Source organism: Sorex araneus, chromosome 2 (assembly GCF_027595985.1).
Source record: "Sorex araneus isolate mSorAra2 chromosome 2, mSorAra2.pri, whole genome shotgun sequence".
Lineage (NCBI taxonomy): Eukaryota > Metazoa > Chordata > Mammalia > Eulipotyphla > Soricidae > Sorex > Sorex araneus.
Window position 1 is genome coordinate 39,353,792 of NC_073303.1, and position 12,137 is coordinate 39,365,928.

Here is a 12,137-nt window from a genome sequence, read left to right on the forward strand (position 1 = left end):
TGGCATGTGGCGGCATCACAGCTCAAGTGTGACACCACGCACTGGGCTCCCCGGAGTTGCCCCTTAGCACAGGCCAGAAAGGGCCTGAGTACAGCTAGGTGCGACCCAGAACTCCCCCTACCAAAAACAAATTGTTAAGCAAAAATTAAGTATTATTTGTCTAGTATCTTAGTAAAGACCTGAAAGGTTTTTTTTTTAATTTTGATTGCTGAGTTTATTTCTATTTCATATTAAACATTCCTAAATTTCTGAAAAATTATGATGAGGTTAATAAAAACCACCCTAGTCCCGAGAGCACTAAGTCAGAGCCCTAAAGTGTCACTCCGAGGGCCACTGTCCCTGCTTCAGCGCCGCGTGGTCTCCCAGGCACCAGTGGACGGGCCACAACTGATTTTACCTCCACATTCCGTCATTTTCTGTATATTACTTGCGAGAGCCTGCCTCCTTCTTCTCTTTTTCTTTTTGTCTTTTTTCTTTGTTTGTTTTTGGGCCACACTCGGCAGTGCTCAGGGGTTACTCCTGCTCTGCACTCAGGGAGCACTCCTGGCAGTGCTCACAGGGCTATACGGCATGCCGGGGACGGAACCCGTCAGCTGCATGCAAGGTAGGCATCTCACCACCTGCCTTTTTCTTGGAGGAAATATTTTGAATTCAGGATTTTTATATTATGTTTAAAACCTCTTTGTCAAGTGACACAGACATTGGTCAGAGTAAAGGGAGAGGTAGACAGCACAGCACTGGCAGAGACTCCAGAACCCCTTTGTAAGTGATGAGTAGAACAGCTGGATAGAAAGCCAGTGCGAGAGCAGAGGGCTTACACAGAACTGTAGGCCAAGTGGACCGGACAGACAGACAGACGCAGAAACGCTCCATCCAACAGCAGCGGGCTGCACAGTCTCTGTTTTTGCATTGCTGGGGATCGGGTCAAGACCTGAGCTACATCCCCAGCTTCTCATTCTGCTTACATGCCCATAGGCAGACCTCGTGTTTGGCCACAAAACATGTCTTAGCAAAGATGAAGTGTCTTGTCTAGCCACAATAGGATGACACTAGAAATCAGTAACAGAGGAAAACAGGAAAATCCACAGATAGGCAGAAATTAAATAACCAGTGACTCAAAGAAGAAATCACAGGGAATTTAGAAAATATCTTGAGACAAAAAAATGTAAAACAATATCCTAAAACTTGTGGAATGCAGCAGAAGCAGAGGAAAAGGGACTTTTCAGGGGCTGGAGTGATAGCACAGCATGTAGGGCATTTGCCTTACACGTGGCCGAACTGAGTTCGATTCCCAGCATCCCATATAGTCCCCTGAGCACCACCAGGGGTGATTCCTGAGTGCAGAGCCAGGAGCAACCCTTGTGCACCGCCAGGTGTGACCCAAAAAAAGCAAAAAAAAAAAAAAAAAAAGGGACTTTTCAGTCATATCAAATTTTTACATTATAAAAGGAGAAAGGATGGGGGAGGGGGGGGAGGGAGGGAGACGGAGAGGGAGTGTCCAGCACTTGCCTTGCACCCACCTGACTGGGATTCAGTCCCCAGCACAACATATGATCTCCTGCCCCACCAGGAGTGATCTCTGAGTGCAGAGCCAGCCGGAAGTCCTGAGCACAACCATGTGTGGCCCAGAAAACAATAGGAAGGGAAAGGGGTGAGAATGGCCGGGAATGTATCAAGTATTAAATGCTTCCTTTATATCTATGTGTTAAAGAGCCAGGAGTAAGCCCTGAGCATCGCTAGGCATGGCCCCAAAACATAAAAATTATAATCAAAACAAAGAAAAATTTATGAGATAGAGAACAGAAAATTATTTAAAAATCTGAAACACAGGAAGCAAAGAATTGGTATTTTGAAAAGATAATGGCAAACTCTTGCAAGACTGGAAGGAAGGCAGGAGTACTCACCTAATACCTGAAATGAAAAAGAAGAAATTATAGTCAGTGTGGACTGGAGTGATAGCACAGCGGATAGGGCGTTTGCGTTGGACACGGTCAACCCAGGTTCAGTTCCTCCATCCTTCTCGGAGAGCCCGGCAAGCTACCAAGAATATCCTGCCCACATGGCAGAGCCTGGCAAGCTCCCCGTGGCATATTCAATATGCCAAAAACAGTAACAAGTCTCACAATGGAGATGTTACTGGTGCCCGCTCGAGCAAATCAATGAACAATGGGATGACAGTGCTATAGTGCTACAGTCAGTGTTACAGAAATTTTTTAAATCATAAGAGACTTCTATAAACAGGTATTTGTCAACATTGACTGAATCATGAAGAAGAGAAAAAATCCAAACAAGCCTATAACTGGTAAGATTCAAATGGTCATTGAAAGCCTCCCTTCATAAGTCATATGAAGCCTAGAACCTATCACTTCACTAGAATAACCTACCAAATATTTTAAGAATTAAAACTAGTCCTTTCAAAGTTTTACCCCCCAAAATCAAAAGAAGCGATGGAGGGTTTATATTCCCAAAATCATGATTTGTGACTGTTTTATGACTGATGTCAGGTCAGCATTAACCTTATACCAAAACCAAAGATACACTTGAAAAGACAAAGCAAAAGCTAGGGCAAGGGGCTTGAGCTATAGTACAGCAGGTAGGGCGTTTGCCTTGCATGTGGCCAACCCGGGTTCAATTCCCAGCATCCCATATTGTCCCCTGAGCACCGCCAGGAGTAATTCCTGAGTGCAAAGCCAGGAGTAACTCCTGAACATCACCAGGTGTGACCCAAAAAAAACAAAACAAACAAAAAAATAGTCCAGCCAGAATGCATCCTACCCGGCACCCCCATATGGTCCCCTACGCCCACCATGAGTGAGCACAGAGCCAGAATTAAGCCCTGAACACCATTGGGTGTGGCCCAAAAAAAACCCAAAAAGGCTGCATATCTCCCCTGTGGTCAGCATTGCTGTAAAACCCCAAAACTAAATATTTGCAAACTGGATTCACCAGCACGTTAATAAAATTGTATACCATGACCAAGAGGGAATTATAGCTGAAATATGAATGTGGCTCATCATATTTAAAAAATCATTGTAATAAATACTACACAAACACAATTGAGAACAGAGATCACATGATCTCTTGATGCAGATAGTCAATGACCAGATTCAGTGTCCTTTCATAATTAAACACTGAATGGCATAGGATGCTCCCTGTGTATAATTAAAAGCCATTGATGAAAAGACTCTGGCTAACATCACAGTGAGGAAAGGCTGGAAGATCTTCGATGTTGACCCAGAAATAAAGCCAGGATGTCACTCACCCCTGCTATTCAACAGAGCATTGGCAGGTGCTAAAGAGCCCCTTGACATCCGTTTAACAGGAAAAGAGATGACACAATGATCACAAAATAAGTATAAGTGACCTGTTTGCAGATGATGTGATTTTCATATACAACATCATGCAAGGTTTCAAAGATTACTCAAAACAAACTCAAGAAATTTGCAGGATACTGGTTCAGTTATCAGAAACTTGTTTTTTATGTATTATATTTTGAGCGATGAAGAATCTGAAAAGGAATTTTATCACGTTTACTCTAGCAATAAAAAGGAGTAGATATTTACAAATTAAACAAGGAGGTGAAAGACTTGTACACTGAAAAATTCAAAACATGCAAGGAATGATACAAAGAATATACAAATAGACACCTCACATCTATTGCCTCAAAGACTCCTTAAAATGTCCATACCACCCAAAGAGGCTGAAAGATTCAGTGCAGTCCTTACCAGAATTGTAATAGCATTATTTTTACAGGGAACAGTAAATATCTTAAAACCCCTATAGACTCCCAGGGAACCCCAAATAACCAGAATAATCTCATAACTGAGAACAGTTTGAGGCCTCACCCACCCTGATTTCAGAACATGATACAAAGCCAGTAGTGATTAAGATGGATGCTGCTAACATAAAGATAGATAATGTAGACCAATGGAACACTATAGGAATCCCAGAATGAAAATCTTGAATTTATGGTTAAATGACTTTTTATAAAACTACCATTGGGGTAAAGATAGTGTTTTCAACAACATTGAGAAACCTCAGTGTTCACATGCAAAATCACATAATTGTATCCTTACATAGTATACGCAAAAATTAACTCAGTAGCGTAAGCATGAAAACCTGTAAGTCTGTAACTTTGTCTCATGGTGATTCACTAATAAAATAAAATAAAATAAAATAGAGTGGAGAGCCAAGAAAAAAATAAAATAAAATAAATCAGTTTTAAATTAGCAAAAAAAAAAATAATAATAACTCAGTAGATGCATGTCCTAAAAACATTAGACTGTTGGAAGGACACTGAGGAAAGACCTTGGGACGTCCAATTTGGCAGTGATTTATAGGCAACAAGAAGCAAAAATAGACAAATGGGACTATCCCCAACATGTAAAACGTCTGTGTGTCAAAAGCAGCAGCAGAATGAAAAGACATACGGTCTAGGAGAAAATGGATGTGAATCATCCTACTGGAGATCAAGCTGAGGTACAGAAAGAACTTCTGCAGTTTAAGAGCGACACTTACAAAACAGGCTGATGGAAATGGGGACAGAGGACTTGAATAGAGAAAGAGGACAATAGATATGCACAGTGCTGTTCAGCATCACTGACACTGAAGGAGACGAAAATCAGAAGCACGTGATCTGTAACTTCACGCCTTTCAAGGTGGCCACTGTTCGAGGAACTGTAATGTTGGCAAGAACCTGGATATCTTTTTTTTTATTCTTTTGGGGTCACACCCAGAGATGCTCAGAGATTACTTCTGACTCTGCACTCAGGAGTTACTCCTGGCGGTGCTTGGGGGACCATATGGGATGCCGGGGATTGAACCTGGGTCGGCTGCTTACAAGGCAAAAGCCCCACCCGCTGTACTATCGCTCCAGCCCGAACCTGGAGATCTTTACTTTGTTGATTTGAGTGTAAAATGTTACCACCTTTGTGGAATGTAGGATGGAGGTTCCTCAAAAAATTAAATTACAATAAGAGCCAGCGACTCTTCCCTTGTATATAATATATATGTATATGTATATATATATATATATATATATATACACATACCCACAAAATTGAGTGTGGGGTCGCAGGAGCTAGCTCACCGGCCAGAGCACATGCTTCCATGTGAAAGCCCTGAGTTTGATGCCCAGCACCACAGGGACACCCAAGCAGAGTAAGGAGAAACCCCTGATCACTTCTGGGCGTTATCTAAAAACAAATTGAAAGCAGAATTTCAGAAAATGATCTATATGCCCCTGTCCATCACGACATCAGTCACAATAGCTAGGAGGTAGTACCAGTCCCAGTATGTGTCCGTGTGAATGGGTAAAGAGATGTGGTGTGTGCTTACAGTGGAATATCATGCAGCACTGAAGAGGAAGTCCCCTCATGCTACAATGTGGGTAAGCTACATTGTAGTAATGAGCAAAACAAACTGGTCACAAAAATGGAAATAAGCACTGTGTGGTTCTAGAAATAGCCAAATAGTCAAAGTAATAGAAATAAGGTTAGAATGTAGTTTCTTTGGACTAGGGTAGGAGGTAGTGATTATCAGTGTGTCATTTCAGTATTGCTAAATGAGGAGGTCCTAGATAAAAAACGTTCTTAGGATCCATTTTCAAACCAATGTGAATGTACTTAACATATTGAACTGTAGGACTTGGAAATTGGTTAAGGTCGGGGTAGGGGCTGGTGCAAAGGGTGGAACTGATGCTGGCTCCAGGTAGCAAGAAATAGGTCAAAATAGTCCATTTAATGCATGTGTTTTTTTTTTATTACAATAGAACATTGACTTGGGCTACATTCTTACATAATCAGATAATTGTTATGCCAACCTGTGGCATAAAAGTGGTGTTTCTTAACATTAAAAAAAAATGGTTCTAGAAGTGGAGAAGTAGAGGGTGAGAAAACAACAGGTAAGCATTTAACCCGACACCTGCCAAACTCTCCCTGTGGTGTCTGCTTTCCCCTCCATTACACAGTACCAGTGAAGGGGAGAAAGTTAGGGAAATAGAGATGCTTTATTCCCGTTTAAATCATGAAAAAAATCTTGATTTTTTTTTTTCTTTTTGGATCAACCTGACGATGCACAGGGGTTACTTCTGACTCTAGCACTCAGGAATTACTCCTGGCGGTGCTCAGGGGACCATATGGGATGCTGGGAATCAAATCTGAGTTGACCGAGTACAAGGCAAATGCCCTATCCGCTGTACAATCGCTCCCGTCCAATCTTGATTTTTTTTCTGCAGTTTCATTTTAAAAGTATTTGTATGATGCCAATATATGTTTATATCCTTTAACATTTTAATGAAGCACTTACTATAAAAAGCACTGTCATGGACATCTTGATATTTTTATTTAAAGAACAAGTTTTCAGTTTTTATATTTTAGGAAATCTGTTATTAGAAAATATTAATCACATTTTGCTTCATATTTATCTTAATTTAGTTTTTCTTTTTCTTATTTCCACATAGCTGCTCTTTCTTAGAGTCAACGATTTGTCAAATAAGTTTAAATTGACATCTGATTTCAAAATTCAGATGACAGGGGAGGGAATGATAAACATTCCATAATTGTGATGATTTATGGGTTTCTGTTTGACTAAGGAAACAATCCATACACATATGGATTATACATAATCCATAAATACATGGCCACAGGACCATATCGTTTAGGTGTGTTTTGACTGAAAAGAGTTAGTAATGACAGTTCATGTGAATATTAGATATGTAGAATAATAAGAGATCTGTTCCCTTTGACGTTTGCAAATAGAGTGTAAATACATGAATTCCTCCTGTTGTGATAGACCTAGCTCAAATGTGCTTCTGTTTGTGTGCCATTTCGCTAAAGGTGATGAAAATAGTTAAAAATGGTTTTTGCTCTTTGGGAATTTTTAGGTCTGGGCTTTTCAGAAATAGAGCCGGGGAATGTCTTAGGACCTGTTTCCTGGGCCACTCCTCAGGCATGTAAATTCAGATAGCAATCATTTGGAATTGAAAGGAGGGGAAAAAATACCCCTTTGAAATTTATTTCTGAAATATTGATGACACAAATGGTGAAAAAGTTGTGCAGTCATCCTTTATGTTACACTTTTTTTTAGAGGGAGAAATACACATAGTGTGTTCATGTTTGAGGGGTTCAGTATGAGCTGGCTTATACATAGTGTATTCATATTGGAGGTTTCAGTGAGCCAGTTTAAGTTTATATTGGAGTATCTTGCAGCAGCAACATTTGCTAATATTGCACTATTGCATTATAATAAGATTAGTGGCATTGAGGCCAGACATATAATATAGGAATTAAGGCATTAGCCTTGCATGTGGATGACTTGGTTTGAAACCTGTCACTGTATGCTGCCCGAGTACAACCAGGTCATTCCTGAGCACCCCTGGATGTGAGTCCAAAACCCCAGAAACAGACCAACAAAAAAATATTAGTGGCATGAGAATACTCCTTTGCAAGTCGTTTTCAAAGTATTTGTTTGCAAATGCTACAGATATCAATCATGTCCTACAGTAGGTAAGGGAGAGATTTGTATTCACAAGATGTTCTCCAGGTTAGAGAATTAGTATCCATTTGTCACATACATATTTAGAATTGAGTGATTGTTTTTAAAAATCTGGAGTATATGCTTTTTGTTCTTTAAATAAAGGCATTTGTGTGACAGTTAATAAACAGCATTTGAACTTGAACTCTTGTTTCCTAATCTCATTAATGTTCTTCCTCCCCATTCATATAACAATGTTCATAAAATCTCTGTAAGCAAACTTGGCATTGTGGTTCATGAGATGGGTTTGAGAATTCTCTCAGCAGAAGATGAATGGACAGTTGTGGACTGTCGGATTAAAGCTATGTAAGCTGGATGCCTTATGGACAGTAGTGCTTTTAGTAAGCTTTATGGCCTGTGGTATGGATTTTGGAATCATCTTTATTCTCTGTCTTCTTACCCATTGTCTTCAGCCATCAAAAGTGCCTACTAGTTCTGTATTAGATACACACTGACTGCTATTACTGTATCTCTCTGAGATTTTCAGTCTAGGATTTCTCTAGTTGGTAGAAAGGTACTAACAAAATACCTAGTAATTTTCACTTTATGGGTAGGTTAAATTTTAAGTCAAATAAAAATTTAATTTCGGTATCAGAGAAGTGGGTATATGAATTAAGGCGTTTGCCTTTCACATGGCCAACCCCAGGTCCTTCCCACCACCGTGTATGGTTGGTTCCGTGAACACTGCTGGGTGTGCCCTTGAGACATCAACATTTCTTTAAATTTAGCACCACCACGGAGCGATAGCACAGCGGGTAGGGCGTTTGCCTTGCACACGGCCGACCCGGGTTCGATCCCCGGCATCCTGTATGGTCCTCCAAGCACCGCCAGGAGTAATTCCTGAGTGCAAAGCCAGGAGTAACCCCTGAGCATCGCTGGGTATGACCCGAAAAGCAAAAAAAAAAAAAAAAAAAAATTTAGCACCACCAGCCAAATAATTATTTGGAGAGCTTTTCTGGACTAATCTGATACATCCTCACCAACAGTAAATAGGTGATATTTTTCATGAGAAAGCTAATTCCTTTTGCCTCTTCATCAGGTAATTCAAATCATAACAGTTAAACGGAGCGAGGAATGCAGAGTCATACTGTGTGAGCATAGAACAGAAGAATGACACACTGAGGTCTGGGTGGATCTCTCATAGTTGACAGCAATTGCCAGCACATATGTGCCTGTATTTTAACTATCGGTGAGGTCTTGAGAATTTACAGTGTGCCAGGCACGGTATATAATAAACACAGTATAGTTGAAGCCCCATAATCTTATGATGTTTAGGCTATTTTTAGTCTCCTCTATTTTTGCAAGGGAGTGGGTGGGGCTTGAACCACACCCGTCAGTGCTCAAGATTTACTCATGGCTCTGCACTCAGGAATTACTCCTGGCAAGGCTTGGGAACCCTAAGGGATGTCAGGAATGGAGCTTGAGTTGGCTACATGCAAGGCAAACGCCCTGGTGCTAGGGCACTGCGTTGCCTCTCCGAAACGGAAACTAAGAAAGACAAGGGAGCATTTTGGATGCACACAGTGAATAAGATTGAGGCCTCGATGGAGGCCTCCAGCGTCTTGACTCAGCTCACACTCCGGGCCACCTCAGGAAGTGCCGCCTGCACAGCACCTTCTCCGACCTCAGCGCACAGACGCTGCCGCTCTGAAGCATGTTCATTTCTAAGTGCCATGTTTAAGGAGAGAAGCCGATGCATTTCTACTAGCAGGAGACACACATATGATGCACAGTGTAGTCGTATGTAAGGAGAGTTAGGGAACGCTGGATTTTTGCTGGGTCCTCCTGCCCCTTCTGATGACTGACCTGGCCGTACTTCCTTCTCAGCTTATAGCGCCTTTGGGCCCTTTTCCAGGCATAACTGCGTCCTGCTGAAGTGGTAAGGAAAGGTACCCCGGGAAGGTGAGGTTCCTCGAAGCACAGCGCTGAGTCATTGGTACAAAACAGTAGTTGTGTGCCCCAGAAGACTGTTTCCTTGGTAGATGGGGGGGAGACTTGGCATAGCAGGCAATTGCAGTCCTCAGAAGGACTGGGATTTTTCTGAACCAAGATTCTTTCCTTTTTCCTCACTCAATTCTGATCCCTTCAAACCTTTTTATTTTCAAGCTCATAGCTAGGTGAGAAATATTTTCCAAAGTATTTAGCAAATAACGTGGCTGATTGAAGATCATTTCTTTCTTCACTGAATCACCATGAATTACAAAGTTGTTTGTGATCGAGTTTCAGGCACCAGTGCCCTCGCACCCCTTCACCAATGCCCACTTCCCTCCACCAGGGTCCCCAGTTTCCCTCCCGCCCCCAAGATAATTTTGAGACTATGACCACTGCTCCTCTGGCTCTCAGGGGTCATCAGTCTGCAGGTGTGGCGTGCCCCGGGGAAGGGCTGGTGATAGGTGCGGCCCAGGAGAGCCCTGCACAGCCTGCGTGCTCGGGCCAACGCTGGCAGCTCTGGGGCCGGGAAGCCCGCTTCATGGCCCCTGGCAGCCTGCGCAGCATTTGCCGGGCAAGAAGAGAAAATGCCTAAGACCTGAGATGCCAGACGTCCTGGGGTGGTGGCTGTGTTTCCTGTGATGCCGCCCTGAGAGAGGAGCCTGAGGGGTGCACACACCCCCTGCCTTCCTCTCATTCCACCCACAGTTGTAGAATGTGCCACGTATTCTCGCTATCCTCTGTCCAGGAGTCCTGGACAGAGACCAGGTGGGAAGTAAGTGTTGTCGTGTCTGAGTCCCGCAGCATTTACTCGTTTATCCATTATTCCTTTCCCCAATCCCCACTGAAGTGCTTCTTAACTTTGTTGGCTCAAGAATTACTCAAGAATTTGGTGAAAGCATGCTCGGGGAAAAGTGGGTATTTTTAGAGAATTTTGTATATACTTCCTTAACCTTAACCCCCAGAAGCCGATTTGTGAGCTGTGAGTTGTGGGCGAATAACCTGCTGTGGGTTCCCGTATGTCCTGCTCAGGGTCCAAGGATGACTGTAACTTTTAACCCAGAGATGCTTCTCATCTGTGTTTAGTAGTCCACATCGATGGAAAGGAATTACAGTGTACAGAAATCAGAGCTGTGTGTGTGTGTGTGTGTGTGTGTGTGTGTGTGTGTGTGTGTAAAATGTTCAGGAATTGTTTATCAAAACTTCCATTTTGAATGACAGTTGTCTAATATTTACTTTGTCTCTCTCTCTTTTTAAAGCTTGGTAAAATGCGGCTGACAATTCCATGTCGGGCCCTTACCTGTTCTCATCTGCAGTGTTTTGATGCAACTCTTTATATTCAGATGAATGAGAAAAAACCAACGTGGGTTTGTCCTGTCTGTGACAAGAAGGCACCATACGAACACCTCATTATTGATGGGTATGTCCACTTAAGAAAAATAAAAATGGAACCAGAGTGATAGTACAGCAGGTAGGGTATTTGCCTTGCACATGACCAACCTGGGTTCAATTCCTGGCATCGCGTATGGTCCCCGAACACCGCCAGAAGTAATTACTGAGTGCAGAGCCAGGAGTAAGCCCTGAGCATGGCCAGGTGTGACCAAAAAAGAAAAAAATTTACAGTGTCTGCTTATACTTGAAGTGACCATCTGTTATCCAGGTTTATTGTTGATTAGGTTTGGGACTAAAATTGACATGTAGAAGCCAGGGAGCTCACTCCGAGATCTGGAGTACATGGCTTTTTCTGGAGTAAATTTGTCCCCAAGCCCAGAAAGATAAGCACTGCCACATGTGGACCCCCCCAAAACCAACAAAAATCTGCTCTGTTTTCTGAGTCATATTGTTTAAGGAATTTTATGAATCTAGAAATAAACTTTGTGTTTTTCAGTTAGTAGTTGAAATTGTGAACATTTTCCCCCTTTAATTTTATGTCCTCAAGCTTTTAAAACACGTGTTTCTGTCAGCTCTGACATTTACCATGTGAGCACTGGTGGTTCTGAGCAGGCTGTGTCTCTAAAGTCGGGCCTGTTCCCTCGAATCCACCCATCCGTGGGCACGCAGTTTAGAGACAGAGTGAGGGGCCAGAGAGATGGCTCACTGGGCTGCGCAGGAGGTCCAGGGTAGATCCCTCGGGCCACTTGGTCCTCCTCTCTGCTGCTCGTGACCACACCCCTCCCCCAAGAAAATGTTTGAGAAAGAGTAGAAAAAAACCTGACACTCCAGTCAGACTAAAACAGCTGCCAGTTGGGACTTTGCCTGGTCTTGGAGATCCTCTCCAGGTCATCCTGCCTGTCCCCCGCTTGGCGATTCTCTCCAGGTCAGCCTGCCTGTCCCCCGCTTGGTGATTCTCTCCAGGTCAGCCTGCGTGTCCCCGCTTGGCTTCCTCCCGCTGCTCCGTTGCCCGGCAGCACCGCTGGGCCCCGCGCTATTCTGCATGTCCCAGTCGATGTCCTCTCACTCTCCCCCTGTTCTCCGCCCCTTTTCTTAATCCCCATTTTTAGCACTGGACAAGGGAAATCATGGCAAGGACTGTCTTTGTTTCCTGTTCTCCCCAGCACGCACTAGGCCGCGTACAGTGTTTGAGAAAAGGCTGCCGTCCGGAGGTGTGCTGGGAGCAGTGGGGCACAGGAGCCGTGCCAGGATACAAGCCAGGCCTGGACCCAGCAGGTCACTCG

The 12,137-nt window shown here is 43.1% G+C and overlaps 1 protein-coding gene across 2 annotated transcripts in view; it reads left to right on the plus strand.

Moving 5' to 3' along the window:
* The window catches only part of PIAS1 (protein inhibitor of activated STAT 1), a 139,481-nt gene that overhangs the window by 113,075 nt on the left and 14,269 nt on the right, over positions 1 to 12,137 (plus strand). For both annotated transcript variants that reach the window (XM_004620921.2, XM_055129630.1), the window contains exon 9: positions 10,722 to 10,882. In XM_004620921.2, the coding sequence (XP_004620978.1) occupies positions 10,722 to 10,882 (161 nt within the window). The remainder of the gene's footprint in view (positions 1 to 10,721; positions 10,883 to 12,137) is intronic.